Source organism: Galleria mellonella, unplaced genomic scaffold (genome assembly GCF_026898425.1).
Source record: "Galleria mellonella isolate WM207_F2 unplaced genomic scaffold, CSIRO_AGI_GalMel_v1 utg54, whole genome shotgun sequence".
Taxonomy (NCBI): domain Eukaryota; kingdom Metazoa; phylum Arthropoda; class Insecta; order Lepidoptera; family Pyralidae; genus Galleria; species Galleria mellonella.
The window spans coordinates 3,690,629-3,713,495 of record NW_026442114.1 but is presented as its reverse complement, the minus strand read 5'-3'; the positions used below and the strand labels follow the sequence as shown (position 1 = coordinate 3,713,495).

General features: G+C 35.9%; 3 protein-coding genes across 5 annotated transcripts; 1 reads left to right on the top strand and 2 right to left on the bottom strand.

Annotated features, from left to right (window-relative positions):
• Nucleotides 1–483: 483 nt before the first annotated feature.
• On the bottom strand, nucleotides 484–5,785 carry LOC113509818 (regucalcin-like). Its single transcript, XM_052898845.1, has 5 exons — nucleotides 5,610–5,785; nucleotides 4,204–4,360; nucleotides 2,797–3,006; nucleotides 1,733–1,942; nucleotides 484–971 (listed from the first exon to the last, which is right to left on the bottom strand). The coding sequence occupies exons 2-5, from the start codon at nucleotides 4,358–4,360 to the stop codon at nucleotides 637–639; spliced, it is 912 nt and encodes a 303-aa protein (XP_052754805.1). The 5' UTR covers nucleotides 5,610–5,785; the 3' UTR covers nucleotides 484–636.
• A 1,237-nt stretch (nucleotides 5,786–7,022) lies between these two features.
• On the bottom strand, nucleotides 7,023–17,283 carry LOC128201539 (regucalcin-like). 3 transcript variants are annotated; one of them, XM_052898843.1, is made up of 5 exons: nucleotides 17,124–17,283; nucleotides 12,372–12,528; nucleotides 10,867–11,076; nucleotides 10,327–10,539; nucleotides 7,023–8,511 (listed from the first exon to the last, which is right to left on the bottom strand). In XM_052898843.1, exons 2-5 carry the CDS (start codon nucleotides 12,526–12,528, stop codon nucleotides 8,174–8,176), a joined length of 918 nt encoding a protein of 305 aa, XP_052754803.1. In that variant the 5' UTR covers nucleotides 17,124–17,283; the 3' UTR covers nucleotides 7,023–8,173. The 3 variants fall into 3 exon arrangements, with proteins under 3 accessions (XP_052754803.1, XP_052754802.1, XP_052754804.1); XM_052898842.1 differs by lacking the exon at nucleotides 17,124–17,283 and adding an exon at nucleotides 16,990–17,010; XM_052898844.1 differs by lacking the exon at nucleotides 17,124–17,283 and adding an exon at nucleotides 15,258–15,279.
• A 946-nt stretch (nucleotides 17,284–18,229) lies between these two features.
• On the top strand, nucleotides 18,230–22,238 carry LOC128201538 (uncharacterized protein K02A2.6-like). The gene is made up of 2 exons (XM_052898841.1): nucleotides 18,230–19,528; nucleotides 20,503–22,238. The coding sequence occupies exon 2, from the start codon at nucleotides 20,613–20,615 to the stop codon at nucleotides 22,047–22,049; it is 1,437 nt and encodes a 478-aa protein (XP_052754801.1). The 5' UTR covers nucleotides 18,230–19,528; nucleotides 20,503–20,612; the 3' UTR covers nucleotides 22,050–22,238.
• Nucleotides 22,239–22,867: the final 629 nt, after the last annotated feature.

The window sequence follows — 22,867 nt, the reverse complement described above, 5'->3', positions numbered from 1 at the left end:
CGGCAAGGGCAAACCAACGCACACATGCCTAAATAGTATTAAATAAACGAAATACATTTTTAAAATATTACAACATTTTATTATTATTTTTACTATTATTTATTTATATTTATTATTATATATACATAATATACAAGGTGAAGTCGATGTGATTATGAAATTTTGTTTCTATTAGTAAATACACCAAAAAATGTATCCTCCCATAGTAAAACCGTGTTCATCTACCAATTTAGTATGGGAGGCTGAGTACTGTTGCTGTACACAATTTTAAATAGTTTTATTTTTTAATATAAATAACATAGATAATCAATGTTTACGCTTCATAATCTATGCCACCTGATAACACTAAAAAGACGGAAGTGACAGTTTACGAGGCTCTCGCGCCATTGTTTTTACTTGTCAATACTTTTTTTTATTTTTCTTGTCTTTGATCGAACTGCCATCATGTTTTTGCATTGTTATATGTACATCAATAAAGAAAAGTGGTTTATATATAATTTTTATTTTATTAATAAATGATTCCAAATTAACCACTTAACATTATGAAACCGTATAGGTAAATACATTGAAACATGTTACGTATTGGATTAAGCTAAGTGTTCACTACAGCTGTTAGTCAATTCAATAGTTACCAATCTACAATTTAACATTAATGTTGGGGTGCCCTTTGACCCCAAGACCGGTGACCATAAAAGTAGATCCCGCTGGCGGTGCTTGCTCTGATCCCATATTGATGCTACCGGTTGTAACAAACAAGATATCATAGTTGGGACCTCCGAAAGTGGCTGACGTGACCTGCGGAGCCGGAATTGCCACCTTTTCTAATAACTGACCAGTTCTTGGATCGACTTTAATTACACAGGATCCGTTGAACACGGCGACCCATAGATTCCCGTCCGTGTCTATGGTTGTTCCGTCAGGGAAGCCTTCTATATTGTGCTTGTTGAAGTCGAAGACGTATTTTAGGTTTGCTGAAATTAAATTAACTGTTTTCAATTTACGTTCATATTACTTTAGTTTTTACTAATGATTGTATGGCAAAATAGCAGTGTCCATCAGTTGGGCCGTCAGTTTGTTTGCCATCCTAAGTTACATAAAAAATATAGTGGTTCCGACCTCGATTCCATACATCTTTGGATAGAATAATTATATATATATTTTTTTTTATTTTAAACCTCTAGATTTTTTTTAAAAAATTGTCAGTCCAATCGTGATAAAATTCATAATGGCTCATGCATCTTCTTTTTATTAAATAAACGAATAAGCGTCATTATCCAGTGAATGCAAAAACAATTATCAAAATCGGTTCAAAATAATAATCACCAAAAATACAAAAGAATTGAGAACACATTTTTGAAAATTGCTTAAAAGTAACATACTACATTTTAATATAGCATGAGATAGCACAACAGGAGCATTCAAATAGTACCATCCTTAGTGTACTTGACATTCTCGGACAATTATTTGACGGACGCCCTCTGACGACAAAGAAAAGAGGTTACCACCCATTGTCTCTGGTCATATGACAACGCTATGGCACCCGGTGACCCCGTTTGACTTCGAAAAAAGAAAAAGGTCATCGAAATCCTGTTCGGAGCGCTACTCACTCTAATGACATCGAATTTAATGCGACCTTTTTGTTCATCGGAATACCCTTTCCTCTCCCTCCTTAAGGCCGGCCGGCCTCCTCTACTATTTTAATATTTACTAAAATAATTAAATATCCTCTTACATATTTCTCCAGTTTCAACATTGTAGTCGTATCTCCTTATATTGTTCTCCAAAGAGTCTATATAGTACATGGCCTTCTCCTTTAAATCCCATGCCAGGCCATTTGACACTTTAATCCCATCGCAAAGCTTGGTGACGGTAGTGCCGTCCAGTCGGTAGAGGGAGCCTTTCGGCTCGAAATTTTTTAGATCATTGCTTGGCAATAACGTACCTGTTTAAAACCAACCAAGGTCGGATTATCTATTTTTTTTTAATGAGTGATAATGGTATGGAAACCCCACCTGCGCTATTGGTATATACTAGCGGGGCACCACTGATCGATGACTGATGAGTTCATCCTCATCAGTCATCAGCAGGTCAGTTAGCCCATTCTGACGAATTTAACTAGAACTAACCACGACAATCCCTTTCCCCCCTAGATTATCTAGTAGTCATATCAGAGTAATAACTACGTAGGGTAACGTACGTAGTCATATCAGAGTAACAACTAGGGGTCTGCATTGGCTGGGGGCACCGATGAAAATAGAATTTCCGAGAATTTTTTTAAACAAAAATTCATGTGATAATTTGTATGCTCAATAAAAAAGTTATTGTCTTTTTTTTTACATTACGTCCATTTATTTCAATATAATTCGTAACGCGTTTCAAATTGTTATATGTTGGATTCATAGGCTATTATATTATTTTGAAAAGTTACTACTAATACTACACGTGCGAAGTCGGGCCAAATCGCTAGTTATTATTGAAAGACAGCCTTTTTCGGGCAGAAATGACCTGTGACATTGCAACTTTTGCATGATCTTTTGTGCTTACCCATGTTTAAAGTTTGCTGCTAATTCCTATCATTGGTAGGAATTTTAAGATGTTTTTTTCTAGCGACGTTTTTATCTCATCAGGTTATAGAGTGTGTTTTCCAAAGGAGATATATCGTGTATGAGTGGGCTACAGCCACACATTCAGTGCTGCGGCGTTTCTTTCTAATTCTGACAAAATATCCAAACGCTTTTTGGGTATAACCCTAAGCCATATGCATGTATCCATAGTTACTGACATTAAATTCCTTACCAGCGAATAATCTGCCCCTGGGGTCAGCCTTCCCATCGTTCACCTGTGTGGGTGCGTCTGTGTATTGGTTCAGGTCAGCCAGTTCCCTCACCAGCCGGACGGGAGTACCATCCTCCCCGTCCCACTGCATTATCACGAATTTATTTTCGAAACCCACCACGTACTGGTCGACAGCGCCCTCTACCGGGATTATAAATGCGACATGGCCTTCTGTATTTGAAATAATAAAGAAATTAATTAGTTGCTGTTCATGTTATTAGAATAAAATCAACACAATAATAAAAAAAAAAAAATAGGAAGAAATATTGTTATTTCTCTAAATTTCTCTGAATTATAATTCTTTCTGTCTTTTTTTTTTTTTATACAATTTAAAATGCCAAACAAGCTGACGGTCCGCCTGATGGAAAGTGGTAACCGTCGCCTATAGATATGAGCAGTACCATGGACATAACAGAGTGTACTGTTTAGCCCATGATACCCCCCATGCGTTGCCATTCTTGAGAACTCAGGTGTTATTCCTCTGTACCCAGTAAATTCACGCCATATCCCACCCTTCAAACTGAAAATCAGCCATGCGAACACATCTGCTTCACGGCTGAACCCCATAACATCTAACGTGAATAGAGGTAAATAGATACAAAGAAATCCGCGTGGTTTCGGCATAAAATAGGCCATCCCTTCCTTTCCCGTGGGCATTGCAAGAGGCGACTAACGAGGACGAAGGATGGGTAGCAGCGCCCCTATTAAAACATCTCCAAAGCCTAACTGCGGTTGCCAATCCGCCTACCAAGCGTGGCCACTACTGGCAAAACCGCTCTAAGAGCAAGTCTTATGTCCATAAGTGGACAGTTAGGGGCTGATATGATGATGAGATACAAAGAAATATACTTTTTTATGTAATTTGGAATGTATTTAAATTTAGTTGGGAACAATGAGTGGAATACTAAGTCGGCACGTAAATTCTGCGGAAGCTTATTACTAATTGTTTTAACGTTGGCGTCGTTTCCATCGCTTTTTAGTATTTTCTCACTCGATACTTCAATACTTGCTTGCCTGTTGGAGAGAAATGGATTGTTACTAAGGATTCTATCAGCCCATTGCTAGCATATAGGATTGAAACATCGTATACCGATAGCGCGGGCGGGAATATCATTCCATTGTCACCCAATAAAAAAATTGCTGCTTACAGGGTGGCCGAAGAAACGGCTGCTCACGTAATCCTATAATATAGCTGTGGTCTATTAACATTTATAAATCCTCGGAACGCTAAAGTCACTTCGTGAGGTTTGTGAAGATACCAGAAAATTTCTGAGCTTCTCGTCGGAGCTGGGCTGGTTGTATTAATCACGACTCATACGTACAACGGCCAAAAGTGGACCAAGAGGCTTAGTGCAAAAATACACATACCAAGTTTTGTCCTGGTGTGTCTACCGGTGGCGAGAACGTATTTATTCAGGGTTTTCTCGGATATGCTGACAAAGAACAGCGCCTGCTGCCGCTCGTCCCAGTGCGGACCCTCGCCCAACAGCAGTGGCTCGGTGATCTTCTGAATTTTCACTGACATCTGCAAATTTAATTAAGGAAGGGTTAAAAAAGCCACTCTATACGAATTTTAATATGTTTTTATAGGAATTATAGGAAGATTAGTAAAATTCCGACGAGTTTAATGGGTGTTTCAAGCTGAGGGCGATGCATTGACGGACATTCGACGAATTACGCAAAGCAAATTTTATTATGATTCGACTTCAACAGGATTTTTAACCCCCTGAGGGATTTCCTAAGTTTTATATATATATATATATATATATATATATATATATATATATATATATATATATATATTCTTTATTGCACTAAACCATATAGTAACAACAATAAGTTAATAACAATGTTAGCAAAGGCGAACTTATCTCTAAAAAAATATTTAATCGCAAAGAGTTATTATGCGCTACAGGAATTTTTCAAGGAAAAAAGTTAGTTGTGTTTGTGCCTGTTTGTTTTAATTTAATGATGATTTTTTGTTTTTTTTTATTTTTTATACTAATCGACGATACATATATATAATGTAAAAATTTAATTATGTAGTTTATATAAGATTTATTAATGTGATTGCTGTGCCCTTTCAGGGTTCATGTTTGCTACTTTTAGTAAATTAAGACCAATTTTGTTACAACATGTAATAGCAATAAATAAATGAATAAATGAATAAATAAATAAAAGAGATCTCTTCCAGTCATCCTAACACAGTGGCATAGGAAGTAGTGAGTGGGCAGTAATAGTGCAAGACAGAAATTTAAATAAATATTTACATAAATTATAAATAATTATATATACACACACACACACACACACACACACATATATATATATATATATATATATATATATATATATATATATATATATATATAGACAAATAGAAGAGCTCTATTTGACAATTTTCAATTTACTTTTATTTTTTCTGTTTGTTACCACTTAACTCTTACAGTTCTAAACCGATTTGGAAAATCTTTTTAGAATAATATACTTACAGATTGGTACCATAAAAATTTTACCAAAATCGTATCATTAGTTTTGTTTTTAAATCGCAATAACTGATTTTGTTTTGATTTGACAATTTAAGTCGATTTTTTCTTTTTGGAACACGATCTTAAATTATCATACAAAAAAACATTTTTTTTTTTATTAAGGTCGGATAAAAATCTTTTTAATACTAATTACTAATGAAAAAGTAAAAAGATAATTATCCGAATTAAAGACTATTTTTATTATTAGTAATGAATTAAAATAACATTTTGTTTGTTCATACTTACCCTTCTTGGATATAAATTAGTAATATTATAACAAACACGTGAAATTCCCTTATATGCGACCACTTGCAATGTTGTTATCAATTAATTTTTACTCGATTTTAAACACTTTTAGAGTGAAAAAAAAGTGTTTTATATAAAAACTCTTATCAGCTGGCAGGCGTCTTGATGTTACAGTCAATAATTACTAATAGCCATCAGTTGACCATGCGTATTATCTGATAATGTAAATGGAATTGTCATGCTTACTTGTAATTCAGACATCCACCGTTTTATTGGCCCAATTTATGTTTTTTTTTAATGGGTGGTAATGGTATGGTAACCCCGCCTGTGCTATCGGTATACATTGGCGGGGCGCCAGTGAGAGATGATAGGTGAGGATGAAAGCTGGTCAGTTAGCCCATACTGACGAATTCAACTAGAATTAGCCACGATGGTTTCTAGGGGGGACCACGTGGAGGTCGACCTGACAGGGTTGCTTGTAATTGGCCCCATTACTAACAATCCCTGCCCCCCATTTTATGGGTTATTAGTTTTTACCCGTGACTTCGCCCACGTAACCAAGATAGATTAGAAGGACTCAGGTGTTATTTTTCTGTACCCAGTAAATTCACGCCATATCCCACCCTTCAAACCGAAACACAGCCATGAAAAAACACAATTGCTTCACGGTAGAAACACGAATGAGACAGAGGTACCCAAGCAATCGACTTTTGTACAAAGTCCCCCCTCCCTCCCTACATACATATATTCTTAGACTTATTTCCAGAGGGAGACTTTGTACAAAAGTCGATTGCTCAGGAATGGCAACGCATGGGAGGTATCATGGGCGAAACAGTATACTCTGTTATGTCCATGGTACTGTTCATGTCTATAGGCGACGGTTACCACTTTCCATCAGGTGGGCCGTCAGCTTGTTTGCCATTCTAAGTTGCATAAAAAAAAAGACATTTCAAATAATAAACAAACTTACACGTTTTTAATATTACTAATACATATTAAAAATTATAGTGAATTTGTCGTGGGGGAAAGGATTTATAAAGATTGCTGCTCTACAATTAGTGCTAACTTAACATTGATAGCTCCAAACTTGAGTGTTAAATTATATACAATTTTTGTTTAATTTCACAATACAATGACTACATAATTCTAAAGACCAATATAAACAGAAGTTTTAATAAAAAAATATAAATTTAAGATTTTCCATATAATAGTGCTTTCGAGAAATTGTCAAATTAAAATATTTAGGATAGGTATCTAATAGATAGGATAGGTATCTAATAGATAGGATAGGTATCTAATAGATAGGATAGGTATCTAATAGATAGGATAGGAATCTAATAGATAGGATAGGTATCTAATAGATAGGAGAATGGTACCCCATTGTTATTATAAAGTACAGGTAAATAAAACCACTTTTTTAATCAAATGTTTTATTAAAATTTATTCACTGTTTTATTCAAATCTTAATACGTACATACTTAATTGTAGTTCTAATACAATATCCAAATTGATTAAAAACACACACGATTAGGTAAATAAGTCGTGTACATATTTTCAACTAACAATTATCAATACGTACCTATAGGTTATAAAATTGATATGTTTCCAATACAAATAGTTTTACATATAAAATATTTATTTGTAAATATATTTATTAATATATACGTACATATTTATAAATATCATCGGGTACATTATGTTTTTAATAAAATTATTATTGTAGATATGTCTAAAAATAATGTTTGTCCTTCCTTATCTATAAATATTTATTTGGTAAAATTCATTTGACAAATTTAAATTAATTAATTAAATTATTAATTTAAATCACAAGTTAGAATACTAATAAAAAATTGCCATACGTGATCGAGTATTAAAAGTTTAAAGTTTGGATTTATATTAAAATAGATAAATAAATATAAATAGGTAATATAGTTGACTGACGACAATAAATGCAATACGGTATACCTAATAAGTACTCATAAATGCATTTATACAAACAAAATCATGTTTTTTATATGGTTGGTGAATAAAAATACTATATTAGAGGCAGTGTATTTTAAAATTTTAAATAAAATTAATTTATGAAGTTATTTTCATGAGGCGTCCAACAAAAAATGTTATGTCGATAGATAGATACATATTACAGCTCTTAGTGATAGTGGCGGGAATAATTATGTTTAATTAATTGTTATTTAATTATGTATACATAAACATGTGTGGTATTTAATTGTTAGAAATGTTGTGAGTAAACATTATATTTTAAGGTAATAAACAAGCGAATTAACATTTGTATTTTAATCGAAAAAGTTTGTTTTGGGACCCCCCGGAACCCTTAGTCAGGCTAAGGGTACCGCATAGTCCCGAAACTTATGATAAGTTAATACGGTCGTTATTACGTTAAAAATAAAATGAAAATATATAAAATAATAATATAATATAGAATAATTTTGTGAATATAATAGAAAAGATATAAAAGTAAATATAATATGGTGGGAGAAGCAAATACTTAGATATTTAAATGCATTATTAGTTATAAGTGTTATTTGGTATAATGATATGGAACACTACAGCCGGAAGTTGTTGTTGGGGTACCCTTTGGCCCCATGACCTGTCACTATAAACGTTGCTCCACACGGGGGCTTCTGTTCAACATTATCAATTTTAAGTTTAGCCGATGTGACGAACAGTATGTCATAATTGGGTCCGCCGAACGTCACAGAGGTGACCTGCTTCGCCGGTATTGGTATTTGCTGCAACAATTTACCAGCCCTCGGATCTATTTGCAGGATACTCGATCCGTTGAACACCGCGACCCATAGATTACCGTTCGTGTCTATGGTCATGCCGTCCGGGGTACCTTCTATTCCATTTTTCTTAAAGTCAAATATACGCCTCAAGTTTGCTGTAAAATTAAATAGATTGTAAAATTAATTAGATTGTAAAATTAATTAGATTGTTATTTCTATTTATGTAGCTTGAATATGTTTTTTTTTTTAATTGATAATAATGGAATGGTAACCCTGCGCTATCAGAATACGCTGGCGGGGCATCAGCGAGGGATGATAAGTGAAAATGAAATCGGGTCAGTTGACCCATCCTGACGAATGCTACAATTAAACACGACAGTTTCCAGCGGGAGCCGTGTGGAGGTCGACCTGTCGTGGCATATTGAATATAAACCCCCCAAGAGGAAGGCTTATATTCTAAGGCTTTTGTGTTTCTACCGTGAAGCATTTGTGTTTGCATGGCTGTGTTTCGGTTTGAAGGGTGGGATATGACGTGAATTTACAGGGTACAGAGGAATAACACCTGAGCCCTCAGGAATGGCAACGCATGGGAGGTATCATGGGCGAAACAGTATACTCTGTTATGTCCGTGGTACTGCTCATGTCTATAGGCGACGGTTACCACTTTCCATCAGGTGGGCCGTCAGCTTGTTTGCCATTCTAAGTTGTATAAAAAAAAATGTTCAGCAGCGAACGATTAAGAGCTAATATGATGTTAAGCTACTGGGCATCTGTAGTACAGATAACTAGGTACCTATAGTATATAATATGTACCTATATATCACTTTAAAGTATGATATGCTTTATATACATATATTTAAGGTAAATGAGCTAATAATATATGTTAAGTTAAACGCAAGACAATTAATTCACCTATCTAATTACATTATTAATACATCGTTATATATTTAGTAATACTAGCTTGCCTTATTAGTACATAACTACATATGTGTATACATAATATTATAACATGTTACTAGACAGACTCCAGTTACCTACATTTTAATATTAATTTTATAATAGATTCAATTATTTATCATTATTTAACTAATTAAATAGAATAACACAGGAAAGAATCTTAATAATTACCAGAGAGAAACAAAGAATATAAGATTTTTTTTTATACATATATCACTACATAGTATAAAACAAAGTCGCTGTCGCTGTCTGTCCGTCCTTATGTATGCTTAAATCTTTAAAACTACACAATAGATTTTGAAGCGGTTTTTTTTTAATAGAGTGATTCAAGAGGAAGGTTTATATGTATAAAACACTGATAAATTTAGAGGTTTCTAATGTGATGTCGTAAATAAACACATTTATTGCAAATGCTGGCTGAACCTCACTAGATAAATCAAAATAATGTATGTAAGTATGTAAAAAAAAAGTTTGTCAATACTTGGAGATATTTCTTTACATTAATATTTATGTTTTGAATTCTGAAGGAGGAATCAAGAGTTTTTGGAAACAGTGTGCATCCATGAGACGAGTTATCTAAGTGTAGGAATCAAACGATTTGTTTTTTTATACAACTTAGAATAGCAAACAAGCTGACGGCCCACCTGATGGAAAGTGATAACCGTCGCCTATAGACATGAGCAGTACCATGGACATAACAGAGTATACTGTTTCGCCCATGATAGCCCCCATGCATTGCTATTCCTGAAGACTCAGGTGTTATTTCTCTGTACCCTGCAAATTACCTGCCATATCCTACCCTTCAAACTGAAACACAGCTATGTAAACACAACTGCTTCACGGTTGAAACACGAATGGGATAGAGATGCCCAAGCAAATGACTTTTTTCCAAGTCTCCCTCTGTTTAAAAGTAAAGAGTTTAAAGTAAGTAAGTAAAGAGGGTCATTGACACTCGGTTCTCTCTGCCTACCTCGAAAGGGAATTGGCGTGAAATTAATAAATTAGCCTCTTACATATTTCTCCTGTTTCCACGTTGTAGTCGTATCTCCTGATGTTCAGCTCCGGCGAGTCAATGTAGTACATGGCCTTCTCCTTCAGGTCCCAGGTCAGACCGTTGGAGATTCCGATCTTGTCGCTCACAGTTGTGATCTTGCTGCCGTCCAGGCGGAAGAACGAGCCCTGCTCTGGCACAAAGACCCCCAGAGGCTTCTCGTGGCCCATCGTGCCTACAATACAATTTTTATTTATATCACCAAATTCATGTTAACTAACTTCACCTGAAGATATGCCTGATAAATTTTTTTTGTAGTATATTTTCCTAATCAATCTTGGAGTTTCACCAGCAGATGCTACACTGGACAGGCACCAAGCAGGTTGACAACCGCAGTTAGGCTTTTAGTTAACTTTTAAGAAGGCCACTGATGCTCATCCCTCGAGCATTACGTTACAAATTTTCAAAGTGGGCGTTATTTGAACTCGCACCTTTTACGCCGTGCTAATTGCATCATCATTTCGGCCGCCATATAGTCCTAAAATTGCAACTTTTGCCCGACCTGCGTACAATCTGCCTCTCGGATCGGCTTTTCCATCGTTGAGCCTAGTGGGTGGGTTTGTGTGCTGGTCCACCTCCCCCAATTCCCGGACGACCTTCGCGCGGCTGTTCTCCCTGCCGTCCCACTGCACCACCTGGAACTTGCGACCCACCCCCACCACGAATTGGTCTGTGGTGCCCTCCACCGGAACTATGAATCCCACTGTACCATCTGTAACGCAAACAATAGAACGAAATTTATAAAACGATGTTAAAATAAATAAATAATTATCAAGACTCTACAATCTGATGAATTTCTACGAATTTTCATTGTTACAGTGATTCCATCATCATAAATCACAGGCGGTGATTTTTATTCGTAATCACATAATATAATTTTTTTTATACAACTTAGAATGCCAAAAAGCTGACGACCCACCTGATAGAAAGTGGTAGCCGTCGCCTATAGACATGAGCAGTACCATGGACATAACAGAGTATACTGTTTCGCCCACGATACCCCCCATGCGTTGCCATTCCTGAGGACTCAGTTGTTATTCCTCTGTACCCAGTAAATTCACGCCATATCCATATCTGCTACTATTTGCTATTCAGAGTTGTGTATGATTTTTTTTTTAATGATTTTTATAATCAGTTACTATTCACTCGCTCTTTGTAGCCGTGACGGTCATCAAGAATGCTCAGTCGTTGTAACGATTATTTTCCAGAGGTGAGCTGGTCCCTTGCATAACGCACAAACGTATTCTCAGACATGTCTCTGTTAAAAGCTCACCTATGAGGTGGGCGTCTGACAATTCTAAACTGTGCATAGACTCACTTCTCACTATTTTTAAACAAATTTATGCTCGGCGGCTTGCGATTTTATTTCATTACTAGCTGATCCGGGGAACTTCGTTCCGTCTAACAGTCTTTAATTTTTTTTTTATGATACCTACTTAATTAGATTGTAAGCTGCGCGCGAGTACTGGGCAGTACTTGGACTTTGCAACAATACTTTATTATTCTAAAATAAAAGATTTTTTTCTAAAATAAACGTAGTCTAAATTACTCCTTATTACATCAGCTACCGGCCAATAAAAGTCCCGTCAAAATCGGTCCAGCCATTTCAGAGATTAGCCGGAACAAACAGACAAACAGACAGACAAAAATTGTAAAAAATGTTATTTTGGTGTATGTAACCGTATATAATATTGATATGCATGTAGTAAAAAACGGTTATTTCAATATTACAATCAGACACTCCAATTTTATTTATATATGTAGATGCATAGATTAACGAAACATGTTGGCGATGAATCATGATTATATTTGAACGCTGTGACTGTGATTTTTCACATACTGTTGCTTATAGCAGATTATACGAAATGAAGTAGCAGTGGTAGCAGATGTGATATATAATTTTGTAATATCACATGTGATATTTTACATGTTACTCGTGATTGTAATCCTTAATAAAAATGTACAAAAAAAAAGTAAATATGAATTGATACTATGCAACAAACGTACCGAGCGTTGTCTTGGTGTGCTCCTTGGTGGTGGGGACGTACTTGTGGATGGTGCGGTCGTGGATGCTGACGAAGTACAGCGCCTGCTGCCGCTCGTCCCAGTGAGGACCCTCGCCCAGCGTCACCGGGTCCACGATCTTCTCCACTTTCACTGACATCTGCTCAAGAGACATAGTAGGGTGTGTTGCTAGCAATGAGGACCAATCTCTCAGTTACTAATAATCCTTTCTCTTTTGACTATCCCCTTTGTTTTTTTAAATAATATATGTCGGGGGGGGGGGGGGGATTGATAGTAATGCGGACTACCAGTCATTATAAACTCATTTGTAAATTTACGTGTGTCATAAATGGCTCAAATAAAAAGTTTATCTATCTACTATACTATAATGGCTATACGCTATATTTGGCACGTCCCCCGAGTGGTAGGGTGAGCACGCCAGCCACCCTATCTTGAGAGAGGAGACCTGCCCTTACCATCAGGGGGCGGGTCGCTGCTGTCGAAGATGTGGTGAGTGCGAAAGCGAACCCATGTCTCCGACATATCCGGCACCTCGAGATAAAAAAAAGCTATACGCTGAGAAGACTATGATGAGGATGGAAACAAGCTTATCGTGATGAGATTCGTTGAGAATTAACCACAATAGTTTCCAGGGAGAACTGCGTTGATGTGGGTCTGAGACGATATCTTTTTTTTACGTATGATAATGGAATGGTAGCTGGGCGGGACACCAGTGACGGATGATAGGTGAGAATAAAAAGGCAGATTAGTTAGCCCATAGTGATGAATACGCCTAGAATTCAGCACGATTGTTTCCGGGGTGTACCACGTGGAGGTCGACCGGACAGAGTATATTACTAGCAATGAGAGCGGCAAACCGCATTACTAACAATACACCCCGGTATTGGCGCCTCATTGACCTTCGGTGACCTCTTAACCACCAGGCGCGCCATATGTTTGAAACCCCTGCTTGCCACTATCGTTGACTTAAAAAAAAATTTACATTAAAAAAATAAACATTTTAGCGGGAAATTATGACAGTGACATATAGATAAAGTCGGTCTTGATCACACTTATTCACATAAACAATAACATTACATTATTTTTACAATACACAAAATAAATATTATGAAAGAGTCATTATCTCAATGTAATGATAACGCGACACCTAACAACTGTGGATAACAAGATCTGTACTTATGAGCTTATATAATATTCCACTGTGCCATAAAAATAAGAAATGATGACTGCGCCTAGCCTATGCTTACATCTAAGATTTTTTTTGGTACGTTTGTTCCGTTGTGGAACAGGCTAAGGTTGGAGATCTTGCTGCCTAATTACATCTAAGATTTACATCTGTCATGATACTGTTCATGTCTATGGACGATAGTTATTTTTCCCGCCTTTTTATTTGAAAATGTCAACCATAGACAAAATAGTATATTAACCACACCTTCGTTCATATCTGGCAGGATGATAGATGAGAAAGAAGTCGAGTGGAAATAGGGAAGGGAAATAGGGAATCAATTAAAAAATGAACTAGAAGCAATTTTAATCCTCTTGCTCCGAACCATTTAAATGTAATGCTACGAGTGGATATCGGTGCCAAATTTAACAAAGAAAGTAAATTTAAAAAATGCTCCAAAACATGTCACCAAAACATTAACTGGGCGATTAGAGTCGTCAAGTAACCTTTGCCGGAAAAAATTATGTATGGGGGCATAAATATTTTAGAAATGTTCAAGTGGGCCATGACACAAAAAAGGTTGAGAAACACTGGTATAGCCGATTACATTATGTAACAGGGCGGACGGACAAAGTTGTACCATAAAAGTTCCTTTGTATTATCTCGGTACGGAACCTTAAAAAGGGACATTAGAGTGAGACTTTGTACAAAAGCCGATTGCTTGAGTACCTCTATCCCATTCGTGTTTCTACCGTGAAGCAGTTGTGTTTGCATGGCTGTGTTTCGGTTTGAAGGTTGGGATATGGCGTGAATTTACAGGGTACAAAGGAATAACACCCGAGTCCTCAGGAATGGCAACGCATGGGGGGTATCATGTGCGAAACAGTATACTCTGTTATTTCCACGGTACTGCTCACGTCTATAGGCGACGGTTACCACTTTCCATCAGATGAGCCGTCTGCTTGTTTCCCATTCTAAGTTGTATAAAAAAATGTAGAAACTTTTTATGCTTATCTATTTATTTAATAAACAAAACATTTATGTTTTTTTTTATATTAAGTTTAGCTAATTTAGGTGACGTCGCGGGTAAAATATGTTATTCAATAAAATTAAAGTTTTTTTTATAGGTACATTATAAAAAGTAGTTTTAACAGATTATGCTAGTCAATAGTACTTTTGAGGGGGGAAAGGGATTGTTGGTAATGGGATCTAACTGACCTATTGCTAGCAATGTCACCCAGTCAGGTCGACCTCCAGGCGGTTCCCCTGGAAACCATCGTGGTTATATCTAGTGGAATTCGTCACGATGGGCTAACCGACCTGCTTTCATTGTCACCTATCATCTCTCACTGGTGCTCCGCCAGTGAATACCGATAGCGCAGGCGGAGTTACTATTCCATTATCAACCATTGAAAAAAAATAGTACTTTTGACTGGTTAACAGTTTTGGCTGCAACATATGAATATATTATTCATAAAAAAAACAAGTCTTTCATAAACCTATTTTAGAAAGTTCACATTAAGTTTCCAATTTGAATGGAATTGACAAAACAGTGTAACAATTCAAATAGGTTTATTTTTTTTTACTTTTTTTTACTACGCGCTTAGATATTATCTTATTAAATAATTAAGATCGTAGACGAGTTAAGAATAAGGTAATCAGTTATCTTTTATGATTATATCATAGATAGATACTTTACTCACGCCTCACTGTACTTATACAATTGTATCGTTACATTTATTACATTTATTCTTGCTTATTTCCTATATTGTATAATGCAAATGAAGTATACTCATTCATTCAATCATATTTTCTATGACTGACATAAGTCAATAGGTGACATTGTCTACACATTATTGTAGTAGATTTTTTTTAATGACCTATCTATGGTTATATTTGTAACTAAACAATTTTTTAATTTCGCGCGCTTTTTCACTTAGATATTGGATTATTTTTTTTTTTCTGAAGGAAACAATTTATAATAATAATAAATAAATAAATTCTTTAATCTATGTATAATTTATGTATCTAGCTACTAACTCTAGATTCCCATGACTTTGGCCGTATGAATAACAAACATAAAATATGACCTTTCGCCATTATTCATTAAAAAAAAATCAAGTCTCTCATAAACCTATTTTAGAAAGTTCACATTAAGTTTCCAATTTGAATGGAATTGACAAAACAGTGTAACAATTCAAATAGGTTTTTTTTTAATACCACTGAGGTGGCAAACAAGCATACGGCCCACCTGATGGTAAGTGGTTACCTGAGCCTATGAACACCTGCAATACCAGAGGCATTACGCGTGCGTTGCCGACCCTAAAGAAACCTCTTTACCCCCCTTTTGAAGAACCCCATGCTGTCTCTTGGGAAAACTTCGGCAGGGAGCTCATTCCATAACCTGAGTGTTCGTGGGAGGAAACATCGCTTGGTTTGAATTGTTTTTAAAATGCTTAATTTTTTTTTTTTTATACAACTTAGAATGGCAAACAAGCTGACGGCCCACCTGATGGAAAGTGGTAACCGTCGCCTATAGACACGAGCAGTACCGTGTCATTTAGTGTTTGTTTTATTTCAATCGGTTCATAAAAAAAAAAAGTTATAATATATCAATCTAAATAATCACAAATGAAATGCTATAAAACAATCGATCATTTGAATTGGCTGAAACTTTATGAAAGTATCAGGTACGCAATTGTCATTAATGTAAGTATTTAATACAATGAGAAGTGGGTGATTGCTTAGAGGTCGTAGCGCTTACACAAGTTAAGCAACCCCGGCCGTAGTTCCAACTAGGATGGGTGATCACAATCCGTACTATTATGGGATGGAGGCTACTTTTTTCCACGATCATTAAATATGTTCGGGCCACGCGGACGAAGTCGCAAGCGAAAGCTAGTATACAATATATTTAGTTTTATATGTATATAACCCAGCCTCAGGATTGGGGGGAAAGGGATTGTTAGTAATGGAGACTGAGAATCCCATTGCTAGCAATATACCCAACCAGGTCGACCTCCTCACGGTTCCCCCTGGAAACTATCATGATTAATTTCAGATGAATTCATCATGATGGGCTAACTGGCCTGTTTTCATTCTCATCGACCACCCTACACTGGTGCTCCGCCAGCGTATCCCGTTAGCGCAGGCGGGGTTAACATTCCATTTTCATCCATCAAAAAAAAAACCCAGCCTCAGGTAGTTTTATGCCTCAGTGCTCAATGTAAACAGTTATCGCTTTTGTACTTATTCGTGCATTTCCGCAAAATAAAGATAAGTCCGCCATTGTATATTAAATCTTTATAAATTATGTACAATAAAGATTTTACAATACAATAAAAGAATGGAAATTTACAAACAAAAATACTATAGAATTTTGCGAACGTAAAATAAAACAATAGCGACAAGATCTCTTATTGTTTAAACGGGTACCTGGCAAATGGTCTTACAACGTTTTGACAGCACTAAACATATATTGTACATAATAAACAATGTAAAATTTTGACAACATATTTATAACCTCAAAATGTATTCGGACAAATAAAACGTTGGAACAAACAACTCACCGTGTTTACAAAGTCTGCCGTCGAATGTACACTACGAGCGTAGGCACCGTCACACGTCTGTTATCCGACGATTATGGGCTACAAATACTGTGTACAAAACCATTGAGAACACAGTTTATATATGCATATCTAATCGCACACTCGGCCGTACCTACCAAACCAAACAATTGCCGTGTTGATAGGATATCGTTCAGTAGGTTAGCAGCAGCATCACCCCATGACCTCAGCAATATAGTAGTTTTTTTTTCAATAAATTCGTTATTATAAAACCCGCTAAGAACATAAAGAGTTCCCTGTTTGTAATACACAGTCAGTCTCTTATATGGTCGATACTGGCATTTTACAATGGCCTACTGTGCTTTATCTAATTAAAAAAAAAAAATATTAAAAGTAATGTGTACCGCCAAAAGAAAATGGCGTCGTTGATTATTATATTTTTTTATATGGATACAAATTTCATGGAATACAAAAGAATTAACTAAAACGGTTTGCTAATTGAAAAGATACACGGGTAGACAAATCAAAAACCTCCGTCGTTTCTTAAATGATTAAAATTTTTACATGGGAATCAATTATTACATAATCATGTTGTTTATAATTGAAGACAAGCTATACGCGATAGAAGATGGTCTAATGTAAAGATAAATAGCAATGTGTGAAGTTGTAATTTTCCATATAATTATGTAAATAGGCTGTGAAGGGATCGTTGGATAAAACAATAAAAATATAAGATACTGAATAAAGATATATAATATTGTTCCCTAGTACAATAATAGATGTTTTAAAAAGTAATGACGTTTCTCTAAAAAACAAAATACTCAATTGACATAACAAGAAAAATGAATAAATTCTATTTTTAAAAATAACTTAAATAAAACCTCAACATAGGTTGTTGTGAGTGACCGTTGCAACTGTGAAGCTAAAAATAACTATAATGTAAAAATAGAATTATAGAATCTAATACCTTTTTTAATTTACAATAAAATTATTATAATTTTTTATGGTTGATAATGGAATAATGGCCCCGTCTCTGCTACCGATATACGCTGACAGGGCACCAGTAAGGGATGATAAGTGAGAATGAAAAGGTAGGTCAATTAGCCCATCATGATGAATACACCTGGAAGGGGGGAAGGGATTGTTAGCAATGGAGTTTGACAGCCCCATTGCTAGCAATATGCCCTATCAGGTCAACCTCCGCGTGGTTCCCCCTGGAAACCATCGTGAACAATTCTCGTTGAATTCGTCACGATGGGCTAACTGACCTGTGTCATCCTCATCTATCATCCTTCACTGGTGCCCTGCCGGTGTATACCGATAGCGCGGGTGGGGTTACTATTTCATTATCACCCATAAAAAAAAAAATACACATGGAATTCAGTACAATGGTTTCCAGAGCGACCACGTAGAGGTCGACCTCACCTATATAGTTAGCAATGGGACTATTACCCATTACTAACAATCCCTCCCCCTAAAATTATTATAATAAATATGAAAATAAAAATTACATAATTAAAATGCACATTGTTTAAACATGCATAGATGTGTAAAAACTCTGGAAGAGAGAAATTCCCTAACACAAGTATTTATAGCCCATATTTTTGAACTGTAGTAAAAAATATTATTGTTTCAGCATTTAAATATACATAGCATACCGGTCTTCTTTTTCGGAACAGAAATGAGCCGGCGTTAAGTCATTTGTACCTTTTTTTAGTTTTATTATTCCTTCATACTTACAATTTGCCGATTTTATTTGAGTCGGCCATTTTGTTTTGTTTTTTTTTTGTACATTCTCAGTAATAAATGAAATAGGATGAAATAAATTCACTAAAATTCCATTGTTTTTTTTTTTCTACCAAAATGCAACTATCCGGTCTGGTGGCGGCTTTGTGTACCAGGTATAGATTTATTTACGATACCATGACTCGCCCCCCAAAATACAAAGAATTAAAAATGTATAAGTAAAATAACCTTGTAGCTTTCGACCATTTTTAAATGAAATCCAATATATATTTTATTTTAAACAGACATAGGCGTTCATAGGCTACGGTAACCACTTACCATCAGGTGGGCCGTATGCTTGTTTGCCACCTTATTGCCAACCAGTCTACACTATTCGTACTTTACAACAACCTACAACGCTTAAGCAAGTTTTAAATACATACAAATCTCTTTTTGATGATCAATTGGGTAAAGTCAAGAACTATGAAGTGAATATTCATATTAAACCTGGTACACAACCTAAACACCTTCCTCCTAGACCTGTCAAGTTCTCTTTGAAAAAGAATATCGAAATAGAATTGAAGCGGCTCGTGGATACTGGTATAGTAACTGAAGTAGATCCTAATATAACTCCTGTCGAATGGGCAACGCCTACTGTCAATGTGATAAAGACTAATGGCCAAGTGAGTATTTGTGGAGACTATCGCAGCACTTTAAACCCTGTTCTCATTACGCATGCACATCCAGTTCCTTTGTTTGATCAATTACGTCAAAAATTAGCAGAGGGAGAGAAATTTACCAAAATAGATTTGAAAGATGCCTACTTACAGTTTCCAATTGCTACTGACTCAAAAAAATATCTTACTATTACTACACATAAAGGTTATTTTCAATATAATAGAATGCCTTTTGGAATCTCCACAGCCCCATCTATTTTCCAACATTTTCTAGACAAACTACTTGAAGATATTCCAAATGTCGCAGTATATTTTGATGATATTGCCATAACTGGTAAAAATGACTTAGATCATCTTATAACTCTATCCATAGTACTTGAAAAACTGGAAAAAGCTGGTCTTAAGGTATATTTAAAGGAATGTTCTTTCTTTCAAGAAGAAATTGAATATCTTGGGCACACTATTAATAAAGATGGCGTTCATCCAACAAAATCAAAACTGGAAGCCATTCAGAAAGCAGCCCCACCTAGCAACGCCCAAGAGCTCAGGACATTTCTTGGTTTTGTTAATTTTTATGAACGTTTTATTCCACATTTACATAGTTTATGCGCAGATCTACATACCTTAACGGGAAATCGCCGCAAATGGCAATGGTCGGAAACAGAAGACAAAATATTTAATAAAGCAAAAAAAATAATTTTGCGTTCTAAACCCCTAATTGCTTTTAACGAAAGTCAACCACTTTTTTAGTTTGTGATGCATCTGAAAAAGGATTTGGTGCTGTCCTCTACCATAAAAATAATGATATTGTGCAGCCAATTTCTTTTGCTTCGCGGAAATTAAAACCAGCAGAGGCTAAATATTCCGTTATCGATCGTGAGGCGCTTGCCATTTTCTTCGGAATTAAGAAATTTGACCAATATATACGTGGTGGAAAATTTACCTTGGTGACTGATCACAAACCTTTAATGCATTTTTAGGGACTCGACGGAATCTGCCTAAGTTATGTAACAACCGTCTAGTACGTTGGGCCCTTCTGATTGGCAGCTATAACTACGATGTTGTATTTACAAAAGGCAAACTTAACGTCATGGCCGACTATCTCTCACGAATGCCCAACCCTCACAAAAAACCCTCATTATCAGAAGTTTTGATTCATAAAATAGACACACGTCACCAAATGGGTAAGCTACATGACCTACCTATATCTGACATTCTGAGAAACGAAGTTAAGAAAGATCCTATTGTTAAAAAAGTCAATGAATTTTTAAAAACTGGTTGGCGCCTAGATAATTTGTCAGAAGAATTGAGACCATATTTACGAAAACGTTGTGAGTTACCATTAGAAGACAAAATTCTGATGTGGCATGGTCGTATTGTTGTGCCCTATTCATTGAGGAACTCTGTAATGAAATTTCTTCACAAAGGGCATCCAGGAATATCTGCCATGAGAGCTCTGGCTCGTCATTATGTTTGGTGGCCTTCAATCGATGAGGATATTGACATGTGGGTTAAAAGATGCAGCAATTGTCAAGAAAACCGCCCTAACATAACAGAGTTACCGGTTTACTCGTGGTCTATCCCTGATGATCCATGGGAGAGGGTTCACGTTGATTTTGCGGGTCCTTTTGAAGGCAAATTTTGGTTAGTGCTCTGTGACGCACTATCTAAATGGATTGAAATTAAACCAATGTCTACGATTACTACAACTAAGCTATGCAATGAACTAGATACAAGTTTCACTTCTTTTAGTCTCCCACAAATTATAGTCTCGGACAATGGCCCTCAATTTACATCTCAACAATTTCAGGAATACTGCAAATGCAACGGTATTAGACACGTTAAGTCATCGCCTTATCATCCTAGGACGAATAGTTTAGCAGAAAGGCTAGTTCGAACTTTAAAAACCAGAATGTCAGCTAGTACATGTGATGAGTTAAGTTCAAAAAAACGTTTGGAAAACTTTCTATTCACCTATAGAATTACGCCTAGAACTGATACCGGTAAATCACCAGCAGAAATTCTATTAGGGCGGCAACTACGTTGTCTTTTAGACAACATTAAACCTAATCCTAGAAGATCCCTTCGCTACAGACAATTTCAAGCTAACATAGAACACGACAAGGAAATGTTTTATAATCCGGGAGAAAATGTCTATGTACGTTCTAGAGATGATAAGTATTGGAAACCTGCCACAGTAACCCGACGCACACACCGTTATTCTTACTTAATTAATACCCCTGTTGGAATGAAAAAGTTCCATGCTGATCAGATAAGGAAGCAAATCATTGAAGAACATTTATCTCCACCTAATAATACTCAAGATAGCCAAGGCATGCAACAAAATATACCAACATGTTCAAAAGAAAGAAATTTACCCTTAGCTTCAACACAGCCAGTTGTTCAAGCTCAATTTGAAATAATACCCATGAGGTGCAACGACAAAACGCCGAAGTACTCAACTAAGATGGCATTTAAACCTAACGTTCTTGAAAGGAGTAGTTTACCACCTACAGTCGAAGGGTAAACACGTAGTAGTGGTACATCCGCAATTGACGAAAGACGTAGTAGGCGAGTTGTCAAACCACCCCGACGTCTTATCGCAGAGATGTCCTAGTCTTGTTAGGGGTGGACGAATGTTATAAACTCTTTGCTACTGTTTTCTAAATGTATGTTTTTATGACGTGCATTGTCATTGTATTATTAAAGATTACGTATCTTATGTCTAATGGTTTAATTTATAAAAATATCCCACCCTTCAAACCGAAACACAGCCATGCAAACACAACTGCTTCACGGTAGAAACACGAATGGGACAGAGGTACTCAAGCAATCGACTTTTGTACAGTCTCTCATTCTCGCCTATCATCACTCGGGGTTACCATTCCATTATAATCTATTAACAAAAGTCATAGTCAAGAAAATCAGCAACACGTACATAAAATTTTGTTTAAAAACAAAATGTACTAATTTTTGAACAAATTTAAATTTTCGAAATGTTTGTCTGAAATTCGAATGAAATTTGATGCTCAGTTAAACTATTTTTTTTTATTTTGTTTTCATAACTTTATTGACCAAATTAAGGTGCGAAATGCGGACTTAATGCTAGCAGCTTTCTCTACCAGTCAACCTAGACTACGCTCTAGTAGTTTAACACATATTCGTTCATAATACAGCCTACAAGCTACAGGCGGGGTTACAACTAATAACTTCTTTGGAGTAAAAACATTTGTGTATTATTCTTTTTTTGTATACAACTTAGAATGGCAAACAAGCTGACGGCCCACCTAATGGAAAGTGGTAACCGTCGCCTATAGACATGAGCAGTACCATGGACATAACAGA